The 24,790-nt window shown below is 44.9% G+C and overlaps 1 protein-coding gene across 2 annotated transcripts in view; it reads right to left on the bottom strand.

Moving 5' to 3' along the window:
- The window catches only part of PAPSS1 (3'-phosphoadenosine 5'-phosphosulfate synthase 1), a 215,050-nt gene that overhangs the window by 55,589 nt on the left and 134,671 nt on the right, over nucleotides 1-24,790 (bottom strand). For both annotated transcript variants that reach the window (XM_029596800.1, XM_029596803.1), the window contains exons 9-10: nucleotides 11,624-11,759; nucleotides 110-378 (exon numbers count right to left, since the gene is read on the bottom strand). In XM_029596800.1, coding sequence (XP_029452660.1) covers nucleotides 110-378; nucleotides 11,624-11,759 — 405 coding nt within the window. The remainder of the gene's footprint in view (nucleotides 1-109; nucleotides 379-11,623; nucleotides 11,760-24,790) is intronic.

Below are 24,790 nucleotides of genomic sequence, written 5' to 3'. Positions count from 1 at the left end.
TGTAATGAAGAAGAAAACAGAATGCATTAATGCAAAGGAGGAGCCTTAACAAAGAAAGTTCAGTTTTCTGGTAACTAGGGGAAAATGCAATTATTGCCCGGTAGCATACCTCTGTGGGCCCTGCGTACATCATTGGAGATGGAAAGATGGCAATGATAGTTGTCTCTGGGTCCAGCACTCCTTCCTCTAGTACTGCAGCATGTTGCTTCATGCGCCAGGGCAGAGGAACATCGTCATCCTTCGTCCAGCCGCCCAGGGGATGGAGGAGGAGAACTGGGCTCCTGTAGCCACGTTCTACCAGCTGTGCATGCGTGTCCTGCATTAGCAAGGCATGGCCATTGTGCACCGGGTTACGCAATTGGAATGCAAAGACTGCATCTAATGAGCAAAATTAAAAAAAAGAGACCCTCAGTAACGTGATCATTTCTAAAGTTCACCATGTTTCTAATTATAAATCAGCCCCTTGTTTCACTAGATCAAGACATTAGCTGATGAGCTCTATGGAAGAGCTCGGTCTCCAGAACAGCACTACTTAATCCTCTATCTCCATCTTCTGGGAAAGTCTTACAGACTCATAAACCTGTCTTATACAGCAGGCTTAAGCCCCAGAACCCTTTTGTAGCCCTTTGGACATCTAAACTGTCAAAGGAAGTCTTTGCAATTGTCAATGAGCATAAAGTCAGCTTCTCCAGTCTGTCCTCATTACCCTTGCAAAAGCACATGAGACATGAATCATCACAGGATTGGTTGCTATCTTCACTTGTTCTGGCCATGACAAGACATTTTGTTCATTACAAATTTAGCTCCTTCTCTATTTGTACATTTAGAATGAACATGATTTTATTTTTTGACCTGTGCATTCTTTCACTCTATGAAGCCCTACATTGTTATATAAATGGATGTCAAAATATAACTTATCAAGAAAAGAGTGCCTCTCTATGTTAAGCCAAAGAAAATATGTGGACATTTAACAATTTTGCTATATCTCGATAATACACAAACAAAAGGAAACATTTTAATCAACATTCAAGAAAATTCGAAGACTGAGGATTTTAGGACTCCCAATTTCTTTTTTAATTTTATCCTTACATCATACAATGTTGGAGGAGCAGAAAATAAAGACAAATGGAGAACTGCCCTCTCTATGCTGAGTGCAGTATTTCAGATGCACACACAGTAAACAGCATCACTCACTCTATATCAAGTGATAATGGTACACGTAAAGAGGGTAATATATTCAAACAGTCCGCGGGGTAATAATGTTGGACTCCAAGACAGAAAAATAGTTCAAAAAGGCTCCCTGGGATTAGATACATTTTCCAAAAAGTCACAATTTACTCCGCCTCCTCTCAAGAGAGATTTGGGAACGGAGGCGCTCTCAAGAAGGGGACATTCAAGCCCTGCTGAACTAGGAAATTACTGTTGCTGAAACTGCCCCGGCAAAGAACATGACAAAGAAAATTGGTTAAGCAACTGTTCCTCAGAATAAGGAAGCAATGCCTAGCACCTCCTTAGAACATCCTCACATTTGAAAGAATGACATCTGCTGCCTTCGAGGGGGAACAGGAGGCAAAAGGATAATCATCCACATCAATCAGCTGGAAAAAAAACCTTAAGGATTCTCCTTTAAAAACAGTTCATCTGCAAGAAAACCTTCATGTCTTCTCAGTAGCTAGTCCCATGTTGAGGAACTGCCTCCCTATTAGAGAAGAACCTGATCATCTCACTTTTAGGAAGAAGGTTAAAGCAATGTCCTGGAAATTACACGTGGCACCAGAACAAGTCCTGGATTGGATATGCTGACCTTAATCCTTATCAGCCTCCCATGTGGTGCCAACATGACTCCCTTTGTGGTCAAGTCCTGACTATCATCCCTGCTGTTCCCTCTTCAAGCACCAGCTGGTTCAGCCTGTTGGACCTGCCTGATGCCTATACTTCACCCACACTACATGGTGCTGCCTCACTAGGCCTCTAAGCAGGGGGAGGGGGCCCATTTGCCCGCAGTCAAAATGAACTCCCATGTCAACCCACAAGGCACTGTGCATATCTCCTCGTAGGGGTTTGTGTAGGCTACCTATAATGAAAAGGATGGGCATTCAAGTGGGCGAAGTGGGAACAAGGACATCCTGGCCAGGTAACTGTTGAAGCATAGAGGAGCAGCCATGGTCCCCTATACAGAAAGAACTAGGATTCTACCCTCTCCAAACATATAAGTACTGACAGGTTAGTAACCAGGTAGGGGGTGTACCCAAACCACCCTCCAATCAACCTGGATGCTGAGAAGCGCAGTTCCATACACTGGATACCTGTACTTCTGCGCACCATGCCCACCAGGACATGGACCAGCCATAAAGTTGGGCAGTTAGAGGTGGGACATTATCCCCTTAGGCTAGCTACCAAAGGTAAGGTAATGGGCTGTATCACATTCTGGAAAATTGTGAGGAGTTGTGTCCTGCTGTTGGGGCAAGATCAAAGTCATTCCCCAGATGCACTGAACATGCTGCCCTAATGTTGGGGACTTGTCGAGATGAATGCACCTCTCCTTCCCTTCCCTCTGTGTGCCTGAAACTGTTCAGACTGGCCTGTCCTCTTATTTATGTTTTTTTTTATTTATGTCCAAGATGGATCAGGCAGTTATAACATAGGCCTTCCCCAGGCTATGTGACCTCCAGGAAGAGCATTAGCATCTAAAAGGGGTTGTGTGGAACTCTGCTGGCCAGCATTCTCTCACACCCCATCAAGTCTTATTGCCACTGGGGTCCCCATCAACACATCTACATGACAGTCCTGTCCCCACCACTGTCTTGCTTTCTCATGCTAGTGTAGCTGATTCCTGCAAACAACTGAGTTGGATCTCCTTGGCTCTGGGCTGTTGAGGTGGATTGATTTGCCATGTCAAGGGGGCAGACATATAAAGGGCTGTAATCACACTCTCTCGCTAAACATCATGTAAACTGATGTGATACCCTCAGGTGAACGTCGGTATATAAAACCAGATAGATAAATAAATAAATAAATAGTGCTCAAAGACATGCAAGATGACCTCTGTCAAATGACATGACAAGAAACGGAAGGAACAGCAGCAGAGCCAGCAGGTGCAAACCTAATGCCTCCCAAGGTCCTCTGGAGCTGAACCCTCAACACCACTCTGTGCAGATATACAGATAAAAATAAAATTTGGGAATAAAATCTCATGTCGCAGATGCTATGGTGCCTGCATCATTACCACAGCTACCTAAAAGACATAATCCTTGCTGCAAAGAGAGTCAGATGGCCTGCTGTACTTATATCCCCTAAATCTAACCCCATGCTTGGCTCCTTCCCCCCCCGGCCTGTTCATCAGCTCACTGCAGCAACTGCCATATGGAATTATCCACAGCTTTCCACTACCGTTTCCTCATCCGAACCATGCTCAAGCTTGTTCTTCTTAAAGCCTACAAATGGACTGTGTCTCTTTTAAAAAAGTTGGAGTGACACATCAGCAATAAGGATCATGGGCATGACCAGGCCCGACATTTATTTTAGGGCTGCGAGCCTTCAATGCTGGAGGGCAGTCCTTGAGACAGGGCACATCAGCAGGATTAAAGATTGGCTCTGGGCTGTGGGACCCTGACACTCTGCTGCCAGCAACAGAGCCACAGGTTCAGGTAGGGCTGGTGGAAGCACTAGGTGGCTGCTTAGAGTGCCTTCGGTTGGGGGGGGGGGGGGAGGAGGAGGGGCGGAAGTGGTCTAGAAGAGAACGCACCACAGCATGGTCCTGTGCAGGTGGGAAGGAGGAGATGCCATGCCATTGCCAGCAGAGGCGGAAGAAGAACGGCAATATCATCACCGGGGCTCATGGGGCGGTGAAGGGCAGGAGGAGCACGGAGCTGCAGCACAGCCCAGAGTTGGAACAAGCAGCAGCAACCGAGCAATGTGGCCCCTTCCCACTCCAGAAGGAGTAATATCGTACCTTGGGGCTGTGGGGGATGAAGGAGGAGGCTGTTGCTATTGACTTTGTGCTTCTGGAGGAAGGGCAGTGAGAGAGATAGCATATATACATATACATACATACACACATACATATATATATATATACATACATATATATATATATATATGAGAGAAAGACAGTCAGAGAGAGAGTGCACACGTGTGTGTCCATGTATGAATGAGTATGTATGTATGTATTTATTTTTAATTTTTATATTCAGAGGTTCCTGTAGGAATTACAAATCACTCCGGTTTACATAAGAACTGTAAATTAGCCCAAGGCTGTGCATGCAACTATACAATAGCCAAAGGCTGTACATGAAACAGTTGAAACAGGTACATATTAACAAATGAATGAATAAAATAAATACGGCAAATATAACAAATGAAATGACTGAATAAATAGAAAAATTGAAAAGGTACGTATAACAAGTGAAAGAAAATGGGGCAACTAGCCAGTGATTGAATACGGAACATATTGCCGATGGCTGAAAGAACTGGTCAAAGTAAACTCAAACTGAATGTGCTACCTTATGAGTTGGACCTGGATCCTGCCTAAATGAAAATAAAAAGGGTGGGGAGACCTGTCTTAATGTGGGAACGGGAATAGTAAATGCATTAGGTGAGGTTACCATGTCTTCTGTCATGGGTGATGTAACCTTGTCTTCTGGCGTGAAGAGTGTGCATTGGGTGAGAATTGGGTGAAAAATCGGCCCATGGGGCGCATATCTGAACCTGTGAAGCAACGATTGAAGGCCGACCAGATAGAAAATTGATTAAGTCTGTCATAGCATCGGTGCGGCTTTAAGTGTTAGGGTAAGCTTGGATGAAGATGAAGGCTTTTAACTTTTTTTTGAACTCCGAGTGGCTTGGTTCTAGTTGTAGATCAGGTGGGAGCGCATTCCACTGATGGGGGCCTGCTGTCAATAGTGCACGCTTTCTTAGTGATGTTTTGGCTGGCGGGGCATACAGTGTGCCTATGTGTGCACTTCTGATGGGTCTGGAGGAAGTATGTGGTCGGAGTTGGGTGCTTAACATTATGGGAGCGAGGTTGTGTGTCGCTTTGTGAATAATTGTGAGAACTTTAAAGAGGATCCTATATTTGACAGGCAGCCAGTGTAGGTTACGGAGGATAGGCGTGATGTGTTGTCTTTTGTTGGTGTTAGTGAGGATTCTGGCGGCAGCATTCTGAACCATCTGTAAAGGTTTAATGGTGCTAGTAGGGAGTCCGAGTAGAAGGGAGTTGCAATAGTCGATCTTTGCTAGGATGATGGATTGTAGCACTAGGAGGAAGTCATTAAAGTGAAGAAGTGGTTTTAGCTTTTTTAGGATTTGCAATTTGTAAAAGCCTTCTCTCTCATGTATGAGAGAGAGAAGGCATGTCTGTGTATGTGTGTATATGTATGAGAGCGAGCATGTGTATGAATGAGAGAAAGATCATGTATGTTTGCATGAGAGAGAGAGCGCGCACGCGCGTGTGTGTGTGTAAGTGTATGTATGAGAGCGCATGTCTGTGTGTGATTGTACTGTATCTTTGAGAGAATGTGTGTGTGTGTATGCAAGCGAGTGAAGCATATAAATATATATGAAAGATAGGAGAAAGGTTGTGAGCAACAACCAGCATCCTCTCCCCCCGTTAATCCATGACAATCTCAGGGCATCTGGAAATGAAAAGATCCCAGGTATGGAGAGCAGGGAATTTATATCCAAATTAATTTTAATTAGTGACTAATGTATGATGTGTCTACTGTTTTTAAACAGTTTATTGGTATTTGGAAAATTTGTATAACTTAAATTACTGGATGTTGTTCTATTCATCGGCTGTTTTAAAATATTTATTCTTTTTATTAGTATGGTTTTATTCTATTGGTAATGTTTATTTTCTTATTTTATTATTTTAGGAGGTATGGTGATGTTTCTGTTTTTCCTTTCTTGCACTGCATTCAGAGTCTGGCTTCTTGTGGTTTCTAGTTCAGTTTCTGTCTATGCAATCCTATTTATAGTTTATGGTATCTTTATTCTGTATTTGGTGAGGGTCTGCCTGCATTCTGCATGTGTGATTGAAGTAAAGTATGCTGCTAGCCTGTAGCTTCTGTGTAGGGATCTATAGCCCAATAGGAAGCATATTGGTGTTTTAGGGCCTGGTGTAATATTTGCAATGTTGCTTTTTCATAGTTAGGGTTCTTACTATTTGAGTAATGGCAATTAGTGCTGTTTTTGTATGAGAAGTTTACTATCATACTACAGTTTATTAATGGCTTGCTAAGGGCCAAGCCCATACCTAACAAATATTATATCAGGCCTAATACCAATTCCAAGTGTCCTTTTTACTTTTTCCTGAAGTGTTTTCCCAAGGGCATCACAGCAGTGCATGTAAATATAATATATATGTTGCAAGTGATAAATGCATAATTTTTAACTGTGTATGGGGAGGGTGTGACCTGGAGGGCAGTAGGCTCTAAGTTTCACCTAGGGTACTGACCCTAGATTCAGAAGTGTCAGGATGCAGAGTGACAATGGAAGTCAGACTGCAGAGGCAGCAATAGTACTAGGCAGCACTGACTGCTGATGATGATGATGAAGGTAGCTGGATGGAGTCTGCCACAAGAGCAGCAGTAGAGGTAATGGCTTCATGGGTCATTGCTGTCAGTTCAGACCTGCAAGGCAATGAGCTGTGTGAGACTGCACCACACATAGGGAAGCAGCAGTCTCGAATTATCGGGTCACATTTGGTACCACATGTGGGAGAGAAGGGCGATCTATCTTTCATAGGGGTCCACTGCACAGACATGGCTACGGGTAGCGCCATGTCTTTTAAGTTCTCCTTTTCCCATTCTCCCTCCCAGTGTCTTGCAAATCCCAGCAGGACGTGGGTCCCACTTCAGGTTGCAGCAATGGGCCAGGCAGGGAAGAAGGATTTGTGGTGGTGGGGGGAGGGGGGGGGGGGAGTAGTGGAAGTCCACCACCATGTTAAGGTGCAGCTCTGCTACACTTCAGCCTCGGTCAACATTATTTTCCAGGTTAAAGGATAATCTTTAGCATTCCTTAGTCTAAAGCATATTACTTTGTACTGGACAGCACTGGTATCGATGAATTTGCCACTACTTATGGGGGGGGGGGGGGGCGGGAATTCTCAAACCATCCCCATTGGGACAAAGATGGCACCAATTCTCAAAATGAGAGCACACGTGAACTTCTGCTTGGAACTTGTCACAGGTATTCACGGTTGCGCTTGTCCCTGTGAGTAGATATTGGCTGGAAAAGTACACACAAAGTTTTGGAAACACTGTCTATGTATGGGCTTTTCCTCCAACAAACTAAACACGACTCTGGGAGCACCTGCTCCATGCGTGGCTAGACAATGTGGCCTTTTGGCCACATTGAGATGGGGATAATTTTTGGACTGATGATTTAACATGGGGAAAACATGTTTTAACCTGATGCAATCACTCTGAAAACCATCCACACACTGCACAGCTTTGTTCTTTCCCACAAACAAGTGAAAGGATCACCTTAACTGTAACACTACCGCACTTAAGCAAGAAAGAAACAAGATTTCGAAACATCTGCAAATTACCAACTGTATATCCCACTATGAAAAAGTGGAGGATTTTTGGTTTCTTTCGATTTCCTGCAGGGCAAATCTTATAGAACGGCAACATATGGGGCCGGATTTTAAAAGGGTTACACGCATAAGGTACGCTCGTAACCCTTCTAAAACGGCCCTGCGCGTTCCGAGCCTATATTGCATAGGCTTCCGGCGCGCGCAAAGCCCCGGGGACACGTGTAAGTCCCGGGGCTTTCTTTGGGTGGGCGTGTCGGGGGCGTGACACAGTCGGCGTGTCATCTGGGGGCGGTGCCACGGGCGTGCTTTCGGCCCGGGGCGTTCTGGGGGCGTTGCCGTGGCCTCCGGACCAGCCCCTGGACCGGAACATGGGGCGCGCTCGGCAGCCGGCCCAGCGCGCACAAAGTTACGCCTGCTTCGAGCAGGCGTAACTTGTGAAACAGAGGTGGGGTGTTTTAGATAGGGCCGGGGGGGGGTGGGTTAGGTAGGGGAAGGGAGGGGAAGGTGGGGGGAGGCGGAGAGAACGGGCAGCTCGTGCAGGGCTCGGCGCGCGCAAGTTGCACAAATGTGCACCCCCTTGCGCGCGCCGACCCCGGATTTTATAAGATACGCGCATATCTTATAAAATCCAGCGTACTTTTGTTTGCGCCTGATGCGCGAACAAAAGTACGCGCGCGCGCGCTGTCTTTTAAAATGTACCCCATGGTGAATGACATAATTGACATGGCCTGAGATTATTTCTATTGTGGTTACTTGCTGGATTTCAGGATTTTATTTCTCCATCCAATGTTGTGTCGCAATGAAGAACAAGTTAACGCAGGAATGGAAGGCAGACATTCAGGCACTTTTCAAACAGGATGACAACACCCTGCTGCTCACAGCACTGAACACGGGGAAAAACAAATGTAGCCAAAGAAACTGAAAATCAATACTATTTCTTTAGCATATATTCCTGGGAGAATTGTGTGCTACTGCGGAGCACAGAATTCCCCTCCTATGCAAAAATTCCATTTTCTACACAGAATTTGGCAGGCCTCAGCATGATGCGAGCGAAGGCCATCCTGCTCATGACAAAGATGAAGCAATGCAGGTGTCCCACTCGCGGCAAAGAAGGAGCAGGCCCTGGTGTGCCACGAGCAGATCCCATCCTGCTTGCAGAGAAGATGAAGCAGGACCAGTCATGCTGCAAGTGGAGGCTGCCCCACTCATGGCAAAAATGGTGCAGGCCCCGGTGAGAGTAAGTGTGAGTGTGTGTGAGATTGCAAGCCTAGAGGGTGAAAGAGGGAGTGTGCTAGAAAGAGGGAGCCTATGTGAGGAGATTGTGAAGGAGCATGTATGTGTGTGAGAGATTGTGAGCTGGTGGGTGTGAGAAAAGGATTGTGTGTATGTGAGGGTGCTTGTTTGTTTGTGAGAAGAGCCTGTGTGAAGGGATGTGTCTGAGAAAGAGAGGGCACCTATGTGTAGGAGGGATATGAGCAAAAGAAGGAGCCAGGGTGCAAGGATGTGTGAGAGACATAGGTAGCCTGTGTGAGGGTGTATGCATAAGAGAGAAAGGGAGCCTGTGCACTAGAGAGAGGGAGCGTGTGTGTGTGTGTGTGTGCAAGACTGAGCCTGGGGGTGAAAGAGAGAGCATGTGTAAGGGTGAGTGGGTGTGGGTGCTAGAGAGAGAGCGCCTTTGTGAGGAGATTGTGAAGGAGTATGTATGTGTGTGAGAGACTGGGAGCTGGTGTGTGTGAAAAAGGGGTTGTGTGTATGTGAGAAAGAGAGCCTGTGTGAGGGTGTGTGTATGTGTGAGAAAGAGATTGTATGAAGGGATGTATGTGAGTAAGCGAGGGCACTTATGTACGGGGGGGGGGGTATGATGGAGAGAGGAAGCCTATGTGTAGGGGGAATGTGAGCGAGAGAGGGAGCCAGTGTGTAGGGATGTGTGAGAGAGAGACATAGGTAGCCTGTGTGAGGGTGTATGCGTGAGAGAGAGAGAGGGAGCCTATATGAGGGGGTATGTATGTGCACTAGAGAGGGGGTGTGTGTGTACACACGTGTGTGAGAGAGAGAAAGACTGTGTGAGGGGCAGTACTGAGAGCGTGGTCAAATTCTGGGAGTAGAGATAGAGTGGAAGGGATTGAGCCTAGAGGGGGAGAGAAGAGATAGTGGCAGGTGGAGGAGTTGGGACCTGAGATGGCACAATGAAAGGAGACTGACCAAGGGAGTAGGGAGAGAGAGTGGAAGAGACACACTTACAATGAACTTCTAGGGAAATTCTGCTCAAATTATTTAAAATTCTGCATCTTTAAGTAATAACTTTTTTTAATGCATTACATTTTAAATTAATTACCTATGTATATTGTGTTATTTTGACCAATATGCAGAATTTTAAGTTTGTGTGTGCAGAATTTTAAATTATTTTGCGCAGAATTCCCCCAGGAGTAACCATATGTAGTGAGGCACGTGAGCATTAAAGGAGACGGGGCTCTGAACTCACGACATAAAAGCCAACAAACCAAAATGCACAACATAGAAGACTAAACAGAGATCGGCTGCTGGAATGACTAGTTCTCAGCATCTTCGGTATCCCGGAAGTTTCCAGACCAGGAGAGAGACGGCTGGGAACTGAAGACACGCTTGCACTGCAATAGGCAAGGGCGGAGGCCAGGGAAACGTGGCAAACAAATGCCATTCTGGAAACGGGAGGAAAGAAAAGACCGTCAAGAAGATTCTAAAAGCCCATTTACCCAGGCAAAAAAGGGCTGTCTGAAAGCCACCCATGCTGAACCTGGTTACAGTTACCTGTGCACTTCCACAGCACGCAGACTTACAGCCAGGCTAAGGGGAGGCATTCCCGGGAGGGATGAGGGAAGGACACGGGGACGTTGCCTTTTCAGAAACGTACGCCTGCTACCTGCCAGGACAATGTAGCCCACCGAAGAAACAGAAGGAAGGTGCCAAGACTGTGGGCCAGTTGTACCTGTGGTCAGTTTGAGGGGGAAATACTGCAGACTTTTCCTTTGAAAATCTGCACAGAGTCTATGGGTGCAAAGTACTTGCAGACATTTCATCTGGGCAGGCTGCTCTGAAAACTGCCCCCAAGTGAAAAGCTGAATGGAATCGGTCTTTAATGAGCATTTGTTATATATTCCAACAATACATTGTACAGTTCGTTTTTTTGGTCCTATTGTTTTTAGGTCTCTCCTTCTTTTGGTACTTTTTTCCCCGACAGGAATTTCTAGAAAAGTTGCAGGAAGTACAGACACTATGAAGATTGATTATGCAACTGCTAATGATGATTAAATACCAATTTACTTCCTTTATTTCATATGCTGCCCTCCCTAAGTTCACTTTGTCACAATTAAATTTGCTTTCACTTCTGACAGAGAGAATGTACAACAGAGTCACCATGTGTCCAATGCTAATTCATCATACTATTTTTAGTTTTCAAAATCACTGCATCAGCCATGCAACCCAAAATGTGGTCCTCAGACAATAGAGAGGAAACTTCTAGCACTGGAGTTCTCACCCCTTTTACTCTCTTGCACAGACTCAAGGATTGTAACAAAAAAATTTAAACATTTTTCCCCCACACACAATTCTCTAATATGAATGTTGTAAAGCTAAAGCTCTTCTTACTTCTTGGAGTGGAGGACCTTGGACAAGTCACTTTACCCTCCATTGCCTCAGGTACAAACTTACATTGTGAGCCCTCTGGGGACAGGGAAATGCCTACAGTGCCTGAATGTAATGCCCTTCGGAGCATCACAAAAGGTAGAATATAAATAAAAAATTAATAAATGCAAACATTATAGGATGTAATTATAGTACACTCCATTTCCTTTAGAAAAAAAAATGCTCTTTTCATTCCCAATTGTCCAAATGGATCTTCCCTTTATAACCAGCCGGCAAGCCTTCTGGGAATCCCCACTCCCCATGGGACTGGGCACGTACCTTACACACCAGTGTTTCTCAACCCTGGTCCTCCACTGCATGCAAATCTCTCTCATACGTATTCCTTGGGGCAATCCTGAAAACCTGACCGGATAAGTGTTTCCCAGCCCTCTTCTGGAGGCACAACGCCTTCCACCAGTGACTCACCTGCATTCCGTTCCTTAAACCTCTGCTTCAGCTCGGCCGGAGTGAGCCGGTAGGGATCCAAGCCATCGTTCCAATAGATGCGGTCAAGGACCTGTAGATCGCCACCAACCAGCCACTTGCCACTCTCCATGACCATCTGCAGTGGGGATGAAGAGCAAGCGGGGGGAGGGACTTGAGCTGATGATCATGCAAACAATGGGAAGAGGGGGAGGGTTAAGAGGTGACCAGGAGAAACTGCACCAGATGCTGGCTCAGAACTGCACTGAATAATCAAGAGCATGGACAGAAAGAACCACTGTATTATCCAGGAGAGGGGTATGGTGCAGGGTTTACAGCACTGAACCATGACTTAGTGGAACTCCAGAACAAGCTCATCTCCCCCCCTCCTACCACAGCCTTAGTGTAACCCTGGAAAATCAGTTAATACAATAAAAATCGTTGCTGGAGTACATGGACCAGAATGGTGTACTCAAGTTGTGTACCAGTGCTTGCTACACAAGAAGAATTTTGATTTTTACAGCTCTGTGTCTGATTTTTCTTTTACTTTTTTTTTTCTCTCTTCTCTCCACCTCTGCTCTCTCAACCTTTTTCCATTTCCAAAAACATTTTTTTCAAACATTTTTCTTAATATTTTTCTGTTTTTAATCTTTCCTAGCCTTTGGAACGCAGCTCATGCCTGCTCTACTCCCACCTTGCCCTTATCCCCATTCCTCTTGTATCGACTTTTCCCCCTCCCCCGAGTCTCTGACCTTGTCATCAGCTCCAGTCCACTCCACTTCACCACACCCTTAATAAAACAGCTTCAAATGCTTGTCCCCTAAAAACAGGAACAAACCCTTGTGTGCTAATGAAATCTGCAAAACAGCGATGAGAGCAGCCATGAAAAGAAACTGGTTAAGGCCATGAAGACAGATGGAGAAAAGGAGGGGACCAGGGAACGAATACCAAAGGACACCAACAGATAACGAAGAGGAATCAGTTGGAAACAAAACAAAAATCAAGTTTAGTCCTCAGCACCAAGCCGCACTTGCTCTCCTGCAAATTCCAGCATGGGCCCCGCACTCCTTGGCATATCTATAGGAGGCTCTCTCCGTGGACACATCCGAATGAAATGTAGTGGGGAGAGCGGCAAACAAAGTAACAGATTCTCCAGCCAAATTTCAGCCAAAAAGAGAGACGCTCTCCCCCCAACCCCGATATATGCGAGCGGACTGTCACGGAAACAGGTGCTTTCCAATAATGAAATGCACCTAAAAACAACAGCAGCAACACCACCAATACGCACCTTGAATATTGTGTACAATTCTAGTCGCCGCATCTCAAAAAAGATATAATTGCGATGGAGAAGGTACAGAGAAGGGCTACCAAAATGATAAGGGGAATGGAACAACTCCCCTATGAGGAAAGACTAAAGAGTTTAGGACTTTTCAGCTTGGAGAAGAGACGACTGAGGGGGGATATGATAGAGGTGTTTAAAATCATGAGAGGTCTAGAACGGGTAGATGTGAATCGGTTATTTACTCTTTCGGATAGTAGAAAGACTAGGGGGGCACTCCATGAAGTTAGCATGGGGCACATTTAAAACTAATCGGAGAAAGTTCTTTTTACTCAACTCACAATTAAACTCTGGAATTTGTTGCCAGAGGATGTGGTTAGTGCAGTTAGTATAGCTGTGTTTAAAAAAGGATTGGATAAGTTCTTGGAGGAGAAGTCCATTACCTGCTATTAAGTTCACTTAGAGAATAGCCACTGCCATTAGCAATGGTTACATGGAATAGACTTAGTTTTTGGGGTACTTGCCAGGTTCTTATGGCCTGGATTGGCCACTGTTGGAAATAGGATGCTGGGCTTGATGGACCCTTGGTCTGACCCAGTATGGCATTTTCTTATGTTCTTATGTCTTAATACAAGTTGGTTCACTCAGGAAAGCTATTCTCTGAACACCACCAATGGTTGAAAGCAGTGTGGGATTCAATTTAACTTACACGCTGTTCTAACTTTCTCAGGCACCTTGACATGTGGTCTAAATCGGATAGGCTTCGGGTGCAATGACAGTGAGCAAAGACATCAAATGCTAGCATCGGGTGCAATGACGGTGCTTTCTCAAGCACCTTGACATGTGGTCTAAATCGGATATGCTTTGGGTGCATGGACAGCAAGCAAAGACATCAAATGCTAGCACCCCCCCCCCCCCCCCCCGCCCTTTTTTTTTTTTTTTAATTTCCTTCTCAAAATAGCCCTGAACTTCAACTTACTACTTGTAGATCACCAAAAAGAGCAGGCAATCGGAAGCACATTTTGAAGATATTAATTGCATTTACGGACAGAGATGACAAGGGAATGATGTAGTGCTTATGGGCACTTAGGTGAGGGAGCTGCCTGGGATGTGTTCCTCACATTGATGTGCTGTTCTAGCATTGTCTGCATTTCACTCAGGTCTTATGCAGGAGCTGAAACGTGTTAAGCTTTACACCCTCACTCCGCTAACACAAACACACAAAATAAAAAAATAAAAAAAGCACTCACTCTGACAGTCAAATAAAAACAAAGGTGACCAAATGCATCACATGATTCGCAAGAATTCTAAAAGGAGGGGATAAACATTAGCATTTTGGTTGCTAGGTCACCTGACACACAACAAACAGAGAAGAGGGCTGTTCACCCTGGGTACCAAGCCCTGAGGGGGGATATCACGCTTTCGAGCAAGTCTGTGGAGGGGAAGGGAGGCACTGAAAAGCACCCCTTGCCCAGGGCGCTGTTTCATCCCTCAACCGCCCTGATAGAGAACACGCATCAAATGAGTCTCGGCACATAGGGGAGACAAGTTTCCAAGCAATGCCGCTGAGTACGTTTCCTGGCCTGCCTGAAACCTGCCCTCCTAGGTCGCAGAATTTGAAGTGCATGGAGGGGAGGCATTCCTGGGCATGGGAAGAGAGCATGGTCGAGAACAATACATGCAGAGTGGATTTTCAAATCTTTGTACATTGGGTTTTCTCTATGCAAATATTGCTATCCTTATCATAAGGCTTGGGGGTAACTGCACGAAGCAGCAGTTGCTACCCTTAAGAGAAACATGGGGGTAGCCTGCACAGAGTGGCTGTTACTACCTTAAGAAGCTTGTCGGGCAGACTAGATGGACCATCTGGTCCTTTTCTACAATCGTTACTTATGTTACTAGTTGTTTGTCTGCCTGCCCAAGCTGCAGGTGGCTACAGTGTAATTTTCACAAAGAAACTACCGATGTGGGCTCTCCAAAAACATTCCCCTAGATGTGCCAACTTTTGACAGCAGTTTAAGACAGTTTATCCTCTTACTTCAAACACACAATTTGCATCTTCCCCTCACACACACACACAACCACTCACACATCTGAAGCCAACAGTGCTACAGGTAGGCAACAGCAGCTCTTAGACCTGCACTGGCAGCAGGTAGCAAGCACTTGCAATTCAAGTAACTCGCATGGGGGAGAGGGTTATTATAAATTGGTCTATGTCCATAAGGTGAATTTTATGAATTGGGTATTAAAAAGGAGATGGCTATAAAGGAAACTACAGATCAGCGAGTCTGACGTGTGTGCTAATCAAAATGGTAAAAGCTATCAAAGAACAAAACTGCTGAACATATATAGATAGGCATAGCTTAATGGGGCAAAGCCAACATGGATATAGCCAAGGGAAGCCTTGCCTCACAAAATGTGCTACTTTTTTGAGGGCATAAATAAACGCGGATAAAGGTGAGCCAGTTGCTATAGCACATCTGGATTTATTTATTGTATTTTTATATTCTGCTTTCTGGCACTTCAAAGTGGATTACATTTGGGTACTATAGGTATTTCCCTGTCCCCAGAGGGCTTACAATATCATTTTGTAACCTGACGCAAAGGAGGATAAAGTGCCTTGCCCAAGGTCACAAGGAGCAACAGTGGGATTTGAACCCCGGTTCCCTGGTTCACAGCCCACTGATTTAACCACTAGGTGGGCTCCTCCAGAAAGCATTTACGGCTCGATCCAGTAAGGCCGCGGTAAAAACAGTGAGGTAGTGTCAGGCGCACCCTTCCTCCCCGCACGCACAGTTCTCTTCACTAACTCCCCGATACTCTCCTCTAATCGCATGCAAATGCATGCCGCGGCTGGGAAGCGTTAGGGAAGGGTTATGCCCGCGCAACCCATTTTACTGTATAGGCGCTGTAACAGCGCCTATACAGTAACCTGGGTGCGCTGGTACCTGTCATTTCAAATGACATTTGAAATGACAGGCACCAGGAAGTGTAAAAAAAGTTTAAAAAGTGTAAAAAACAAAAAACCTGTGTGTTATATAAAAAAAAAAACCAATTTTAAATACCTGTCGGAGGGCCGTGGGTCCAGGCGGCCGGTGGGCAGCCATCAGCGGCATCCGGTAGTCCCTTCTCCCTTCCTCCCTCCCTCCCCTGCCTGGATGAGCGCCAAAATCGCACGGGCGGGTCGGCAGCGGGGGGGGGGGGGGGGCGGCAGCGGGGGGGCGGCAGCAGGATCCGGGAGCGGCGGGTAGGCAGCAGCGGCAGCGGGGTCCGGGGGGGTGGCAGCGAGATCCGGGGAGCCAGCAGCGGCAGCATGTTCGATCGAGCAGGCAGGTAGGTGGCAAAGTAAAGATGGCCGCCTGCACGGGAAAATCGTGCAATTGGCCGCTGAAGACGTGACGTCACACCCCGTGACGCCAAACGTCGTGACGTCACGTCTTCAGCGGCCAATTGCACGATTTTCCCGTGCAGGCGGACATCTTTACTTTGCCACCTACCTGCCTGCCCGATCGAACATGCTGCCGCTGCTGGCTCCCCGGATCTCGCTGCCACCCCCCCGGACCCCGCTGCCGCTGCCCCCCCGGACCCCGCTGCTGCCTACCCGCCGCTCCCGGATCCTGCTGCCGCCCCCCCCCCCCCGCTGCCGACCCGCCCGTGCAATTTTGGCGCTCATCCAGGCAGGGGAGGGAGGGAGGAAGGGAGAAGGGACTACCGGATGCCGCTGATGGCTGCCCGCCGCCCACCGGCCGCCTGGACCCACGGCCCTCCGACAGGTATTTAAAATTGTTTTATTTTTTTATATAACACACAGGTTTTTTGTTTTTACACTTTTTACACTTACCATAGCAGGCCCGAGCCTTGCTACTTTTTCGTTTGTTTTTTTTTTGCCCTGGTCCCGTCCGGTCTCCTGCAGCCCCGTCCGGTCCAGACGGGGCTGCAGGAGACCGGACGGGACCAGGGCGGGTAAGCAATGTTTTTACCCTACACTACACTAACTCCTACTAGGGGGAGGCGGTAAACTAGCAGGTTAAGGCCGCGGCAGAACAGCGGGTTACGGAGGAGATAATATCAGCGCCCGTTACAGTATCGCAGGGGAATAACTAATTCCTTCATTATACAGCTTTTTCGTTCATTTACATGCCGGGTGCGGAAAGGGTTATGCGTCTGTTTTCAGAAGCGATACGGACGCGTGAAACTGGAGACTGTATCGCCGAATTGCCTTGCGCGCCCGAATTGTGTGCTACGAGCACGTTACAGACGGGCAATCCTCGAGCGGACGATACTGGATCGACCTGTTAATAAGGTTCCTCATTAGTGACTTGTTAGGAAATGTAAAAGTTATGGGACAGGGGCAGTGTTCTATTGTGGAATGTCAACTGGTTAAAAGATAGAAAACAGAGAGTAGGGCTAAATGGTAAATGTTCCCAATGGAGAAAGGTGAATAGTGGAGTGCCCCAGGGATCTGTTCTGAGACCACTGCTTTGTAAAATATTTATAAACGACATGGAAATGGGAACAAGAGGTGATCAAATTTACTGATGACACAAAGTTATTCAAAGTTGTTAAAACACCAAAGGATTGTGAGAAATTTCAAGAGGTCCTTGCGAAAATGGGAGACTGGCAATGCAAATGGAAAATGAAATTTAATATGGACAAGTGCAAAGTGATGCACTTAGGAAAGAGAAACCCAAATTATAGGTACACAATACAATGTTCCATATTAGGAGTCACCATTCAGGAAAAGGATATAGGCTTCATCGTTAATACGTTGAAATCTTCTGCGCAGTGTGCAGCAGCAACTAAGAAAGCAAATAGAATGCTAAGGATTATTAGGAAAGGAATGGAGAATAAAACAGAGAATATCATAATGCCTCTGTATCGCTCCATGGTGTGACCTCATCTTGAGTATTGTGAGCAGTTCTGGTCAGCACATCTCAAAAAAAATATAGCAGAATTAGAACAGGTTCAGAGAAGGGTGACCAAAATGAAAAAGTGGATGGAACAATTCCCCTATGAGGAAAGACTAAAGAGGTTAGGACTCTTCAGCCTGACAAAGAGAACGCTGAGGGGAGGTATGATAGAGATCTATAAAATAATGAGTGGAGTGGAACAAGTAAACACTGAAAGAGTAAACAACCGATTAAAGAGTTCAAACACTAGGGGACACAGAATGAAGTTACCAGGTGAAAGATTTAAAACTAAGAGAAAATTTATTTTTTTTTTACTTAATGCATATCTTGCGTCCGGTCTTCGATGGCTTTGCCCCACTTGTTGCACCCCATCTCGGCTCCTCCCACTTACTTGCCCAAGATGGCTACCACAGCGTCGTCAAGCCGACTTCTCTGGCGTCCCCAGAATGGCTACGGTGCAGCCGTACACCATTGCTCCTCCCAGGTACCTGCTAGGGTGCACGCGCGAATGCAACCCACGTCTAAGTACGCCCTGTGGCGCAAACCTCGAGGGCGTTCCCTCATCTGACGTCACGCCAATCCAGATATATCTACTTCTCAAGATTGCTAGCTCATTGAGTTGGCAAAGGCTCGAATAGACTCGAACTGTTCCTGTCTGCGCTACTCTGCCACTTCTCTGCTGCCTGCGGGAAGCTTTCCTTCTGCCCTTCGGGCTTTTACTACTAACTTGGGTACCTGCTCCTCTGGGCCCCCTGTTTTATTTTCGGGTACCATTCAGGGAACAGGTACTTGCTCCTCGAGGGCCTGCTCTCCCTGCCTCAGTGCCTGTACCTATGACAACTATCTGGTGGAATTGTGTCTATAACAGCTAACACCGAGTGAGTACTCTAATCTCTCATCTGTCTCATCCACAGTAATGCCTTGCTGCAGAACCTTCTGACATCATCTAGGAGAGAAGAGTTCCCTCTGCCGAGGTCCCAGAGACTACAACTCACCATTGCCACCTGGTGGCTACTTCAAGCTGTATAATAAAAGAGTTCAATTCTGGTATTTTGTGTATGAGAGTCTAGCCCAGTGCTGTGGCTCCTCACGGGGCTCCTCCCCGTGGGCATTGTCACTGTTGGAAACAAGATACTGGGCTTGATGGACCTTTGGTATGACCAGATATGTGCCAGTAATGACATGTTGCTTATGTGATGTCAATTAACTGCAGCTAAGAGCAATTATCACTTATTCCAGGAGACTGTTGTAGGTGCACAAAAATAATAAAATCAGAGCAACTTGACAAGTTAAAATGACTTCAAGAATTTCAGCGCATTTAAAAAATAAAACACTATAGCTTTGAATATAAACAGAGATTGGTGCTTTAATGTGATCACCATTATCCTTCTAATCTCAAGAAATTGATGGCATATTTTTCTGTAAAGCAGCCATGCTACAGTTTTGTAAGGAATGCAGGATGATTCTCAGCAGCAGCAACTAGGAGGCCAAGCGCAAGACTGCAGAAAGATGAAAGCAAGCTTTCATTGGAACACCTCCTGGCTGCTGGCCACTCCCAAAGTAAGACCACCACCACTTCCAAGATCCCATTTTTTAGCACGGTTTTGGATGCAAATGGCCAATAACAAGTAAAAAAAAAATAATTTTTTTTCTACTCAGCATGCATTTTTATTACATGTTTACAGAGCATTTACATGCCATAAGCTTACTGCATCCTGCAGAGCTGCACGTTTTTACTGTGTGCTTAACCAAAATCCATATTATACTATGGCTTCAATTTTAGCACATGCTTTATTACATAAGCCTAATGGTCAGCCAAAGCTAGGTGCAGCTATTGGAGGCTTTAATCCAGATGGCTGACTTTAGCTAGCTAGATTTAAGCCTATTTTCAGTTGCAACCTATCTTGCTATCTTGTGCTCTGCTCATAAGAACATAAGACTTGCCATACTGGGTCAGACCAAAGGTCTATCAAGTCCAGTATCCTGTTTCCAACAGTAGCCAATCAGGTCACAAGCACCTGGCAAGATTCCGGCCTCTTGGTAGTTTAACATTCCAGCATTATATTCCAACATGAGGTCCAGACCAGGTCTTATTGTTTAGAAGCTAGTGCTGGTTGAGGCCTGCCATGAATAGTTTGGGTGCCTTCTCCTTTCCAGAAGTCTTGAACAGCAACACCAGAAATTGCACTCATAGTAAACTACAATTCTGCAGTGAGCGAAGGAGTGAAAGGGGACAGATATTTCAGCAGATGCCCATTCTGTAAATGTCTTTCTTCTTTCCGCTGCCTCTCCCGTAGACTGACCATGTGAAGATTTCAGACTGACCACATTAGTAAAGAGCTTGTGGAACTCGTGCCTGAAATAAGTTGACCGGGTTAGAAGTAATGTGCCCTTAAATAGCTATTTTCAGGGAAACACAATTACCCTTGTATTATGCTCCTGACACCGTAGGGCTACAACAAACCTATACAGCGACAGATCTGGACAAATACTGAATGCAGTTCTGCTCCACAGGACTTGAGGAATTCAGATTAATTCAATGTAGTGCTTAGAAAAATCCCACACAAGCATTGTATCAAAGTAGACCACCTCTCCACATTAATAAATTCCACATTTAAACATGTGCAACTTTTATAAAACTGCAGGGTGCGTTTATGGACAGAAATCGAAGACAATGAAACCTCTATTGTTTGATGGGGACCAGATTTCAGCATGGCAGAAAATACAAATTTTCGTTGGGTCAAAGTGACTGCTGGAAAAAGTCCCCAGCAGATAGTGCTTGAGCTGCAAGCATATAAAGGTGTGCAGTAGCTCCAAGAACTATATATAGGGCTCAGATGAGATAAAGACTAATTGTAGAGGAGACACCTGAAGGGAATACGATAGACGAAATCATCACACAACACATGGCATATATAACCAATGGACTTCACTGCCACAGAAAGTAAATAGCCTAAGTGGATGCAAAGCACATGGCAAAACACATGCTAGGGCTTTGCTCTTTGGTTGTTATCCTGTCTTTATCCTTTGAAAATTATCAACAAAGAGTTTTTAGTAATCTGGGCTGTACATCCCTTTCTTTAAAAAAAAAAAAAAAAAAAAAAAGAGAGAGATTAGATACATCTGTGGAAGATAAATCCACCTTTGATTATTCAGCATAACAGTCGAGGATGTCATAAGAAACTGAGAAATGCCTGCTGGGTCAGATCAATGGTTCATCCATGCCCGTATCCTATCTGTGACAGTGGCCAACCCAAGTAGCTCGGAAAAAGTACACAACAGGTCCAAATGAGGAGATTCATTCCCTGTTGTTCATGCCCAACTCCTAACAATAAGGGGTAGCATTTCCCAAGCTTGTCTTATCTAATGGTTCCCAGACCTGTCCTCCAGAAATTAATACATACCTTTTATAAAACCAAGTACACTACTGGTTTTGAACACATCCTCTGCCAACAAATTCCATAGCTTATGTAGTGACTGGAAAAAAATACTTTAAATCTGCTACCAATTAGTTTCAGAGAGGGCCCTGGTCCTAGTATTTTCTGAAAAGTTAAATAACCATTCCCTATTTACTTGACCCACAGCACTCATGATTTTATAAACTTCTATCATATCCCACTTCAATTGCCTCTTTTGCAAGCTGAACATCCTCAGCCTGTTAGCCTTACCTCATAGGGGATCCATTTCATCCCCTTTATCACTTTTGTTCCCCTTCTCTGTACCTTTTTGTAGTTCATAGTCACACCTCAGATCTGCACAGAGGCATTATGGTATTCTCAGTTTTACTCCCTATTACTTTCTGAATAATTCCTAACATTTGCTTTTTTCTGATTGCTGCTGCACACTGAGCTAAAATCTTCAATGCACTGTCCACGATGACACCAAGATCCTTTTCATCAGTGGTGACTCCTAATGTGGAACCTAGCACTGCATATCTACAGTGTAGCTGAGATTCATTTTCCCTATGTGCATCACATTGTACTTATCCACATTAAAGGGCAGATGAAATATGAAAGCCCAGATCCCCAGTCTCACATAGTCCTCCCTGCACTTCCTCACAGTTCACTAGCTGCAAATGCAATGTACTCTCTTTTCCAGATCATTAATTAATATGCTAAACATTGATCCCAGTTCAGGTGCCTGGGGCACGCCACTTTTACCTATTCTTTGGGAAAACTGGCCATTTAGTCCTACTCTCCGCTTCCAATCCTTTAACCAGTTACGGTCAAGAATAAGACTTTGCTTCCTATACCACTTTTTCATTTCCTGAAGAGTCTCATGAGGGACTTCCGAAAAAAAACAAACCATATACACTATTAACCAGCTCATCCTTACTCACATGGGGGTCAGTACTGTGAGTGTAGCTGACCAGCTAGATAAACTTATCCAGCTAAATTACAGGGTCATTCATTCAAACCGTGATGTGGCCTTAATGCATGTGATAACGCATCGCAGCGGTACAATTCAAATTAGGGAATGGGGAGGAGTGTGGGCGGGGTTATGTCCCGGCAGCGCTACGGATGAGAATGTTTTTCACATTATTGCCGGCAGCACCACGGGAAATAACACCTTTTCCTGTGGCAAAAGGGTGCGGCCCACCGAAAATGCACCGCCATGATGCGGCCAAGCTGCACAACTTTGCCCCCAGGTCCTCCTTTTGCTATAACAGAATGATGAATCTAGGCCTTAGCTGGGATATTCAACACCACAGGCTGTGCCACCGACTACACCTAGACAGCTTTAACATTAGCCAGATACGCACATCCCGGTCTAACTTATCCTATTAACTTAGTTGGATAGGTGTGAGGCCATTTATCTGGCTAAATTAACCAAATAAGTAGCCCCTCCCCCTCATGCCTCTGTCCCACTCTCCACTTGGCCAGCTAATTATTTGCAACTTCATGCTTTTTTTTTTATTTTTTTTTTACAACTTCAAAGAATTCTAATAGATTACTAAACCATGAGGGCTCTTCTACATTAAGCCAGGTATATCCATAGGCTTAATAATACTATCTTTAAAGATTTTCACCATTTTGACTGGCACCGACATCAGGCTCACTGGTCTACAGTTTCCAGGATAAATCTTTGATCATTCTTTTTTTTAAACAAAAATAGGCATTACAATGGCTACCCCTCCTATCCCCTGGTAGTGGCAGCTTGTCACAAGTCCCTTTAGAACTTTGGCGTCAACATCATCAGGTCCCAATGATTTGCTACTATTTAGTTTGTCAAGTTGCTCTAGCATGTCTTCTAGATTCATGATTTGCATCAGTTCTTCTCAGTCATCACCTATAAAGAATGTATCTGGAGTGGATAACTCCCCAACATGCTTTGCAATGACAACCTAAGCAAAGAATTCATTTAGTTTTTCTATGAGGGCCTTATCCTCCCTCAGCAGCATCCCCTTTTATTTGCTGGCTATTTATTGAACCAAATGACTCCCTTTCCAAGCTTCTTGCTTTTGATGTTATTGGAAAAGTTTTCAATATCGTGTATACTTGTGTATAAGTCAAGAAATGTATGCCAGAAAATAAGCCCAAAAAAGCTGGGTTGACTTATACACAATTACTAGAGGTGTGCAAGTCTCTCCTTAAATTCTCTTACCCTGCCTTATTGTTTTACATCTAATGTGCCAGTTCTTAATGTGCTTTCCTATTTTCTTCATGAGGAGAAGCTTTCCATTTCTTTTAAGGATGCCTTTTTGGCTTTAATAGCCTCTTTCACAGCACCATTTAGCCATTCTGATAGTCTGTCTTTTAACCTTTTTTTTTTTTTTCAAGCTATGAAATACTTTATCTAGGCTTCCAAGGTTGTGTTTTTAAATGATCTCCTAGCCTTCTAGTCCTTACAATTGCTTATTCAATTTTCCTTCTAATTAATTTCCACAATATATCACAGTCTCCCTTTTTTAAATTAAATTGCTACAATGGTAGCTTTATTTATCAATCATTCTACCTCCAGCAATTTAGTCAAATTTGTTATTGCCAAGCAGTTGCAATAAGTTAAGTAGTTTCTCTTCTCATTAGTTCCAGGTCCATCTGCTCCAAACAGTAGTCATTTATTGCATCTAAAATTGTTACTTCCACAGTGTGCCCTGAGGAGACATTCAACCAGTTGATAATAGGATAATTTAAATCTCCCATTATTATTGTGTTTGTTTCAGATGTGAATCGGTTATTTACACTTTCGAATAATAGAAGGACTAGGGGGCATTCCATGAAGTTAACAAGTAGCACATTTAAGACTAATTGAAGAAAACTCTTTCACTCAATGCACAATTAAGCTCTGGAATTTGTTGCCAGAGGATATGGTTAGTGCAGTTAGTGTAGCTGGGTTCAAAAAAGGTTTGGATTAGTTCTGGAGGAGAAGTCCATTAATTGCTATTAATACAGTTGACTTAAGGAATAGCCACTGCTATTAATTGCATCAGTAGCATGGGATCATCTTGATGTTTGGGTACTTGCCAGTTTCCTGTGACCTGGTTTGGCCTCTGTTGGAAACAGGATACTGGGCTTGATGGACCCTTGGTCTGACCCAGCATGGCAATTTCTTATGCTCTTAGTTTAGTAGTCTGCCTAATCTCTGTTTGCATTGCACAATCTGTTTCTCCACTCTAGTCAGGTAGAAGATAATATACATCTTCTACTATACTCTTCTCCATCAAGAATGGGATTTCTACCTATATACAACCATTAACCAGGACAGCTAAATCGTGGAAGGTTATGATAACAGATGGATAAGTGGTACTGTGGTGGAAAAAGGAGCGATGTTAGGTCAAGTGACAGGTACATTTTATAAAGCAGGTGCAAATGTCCGCACCCTGATAGAAGCTCGCATTTTCAAAAAGGAATGTTCATGGCAAATTTATCCTTTGAAATTGTTCTTGCAATCCTGTGGGTACAACATACCTGTGGACTGCAAGTCCCACATTCACTTTAGAAATTGTCCCATAAATGTACAGGAATAATTGTTTCTACTGAC

The sequence above is a fragment of the Rhinatrema bivittatum genome, chromosome 1 (genome assembly GCF_901001135.1).
Source record: "Rhinatrema bivittatum chromosome 1, aRhiBiv1.1, whole genome shotgun sequence".
Classification (NCBI taxonomy): Eukaryota; Metazoa; Chordata; class Amphibia; order Gymnophiona; family Rhinatrematidae; genus Rhinatrema; species Rhinatrema bivittatum.
This window is presented reverse-complemented; position numbering and strand designations above follow the sequence as displayed.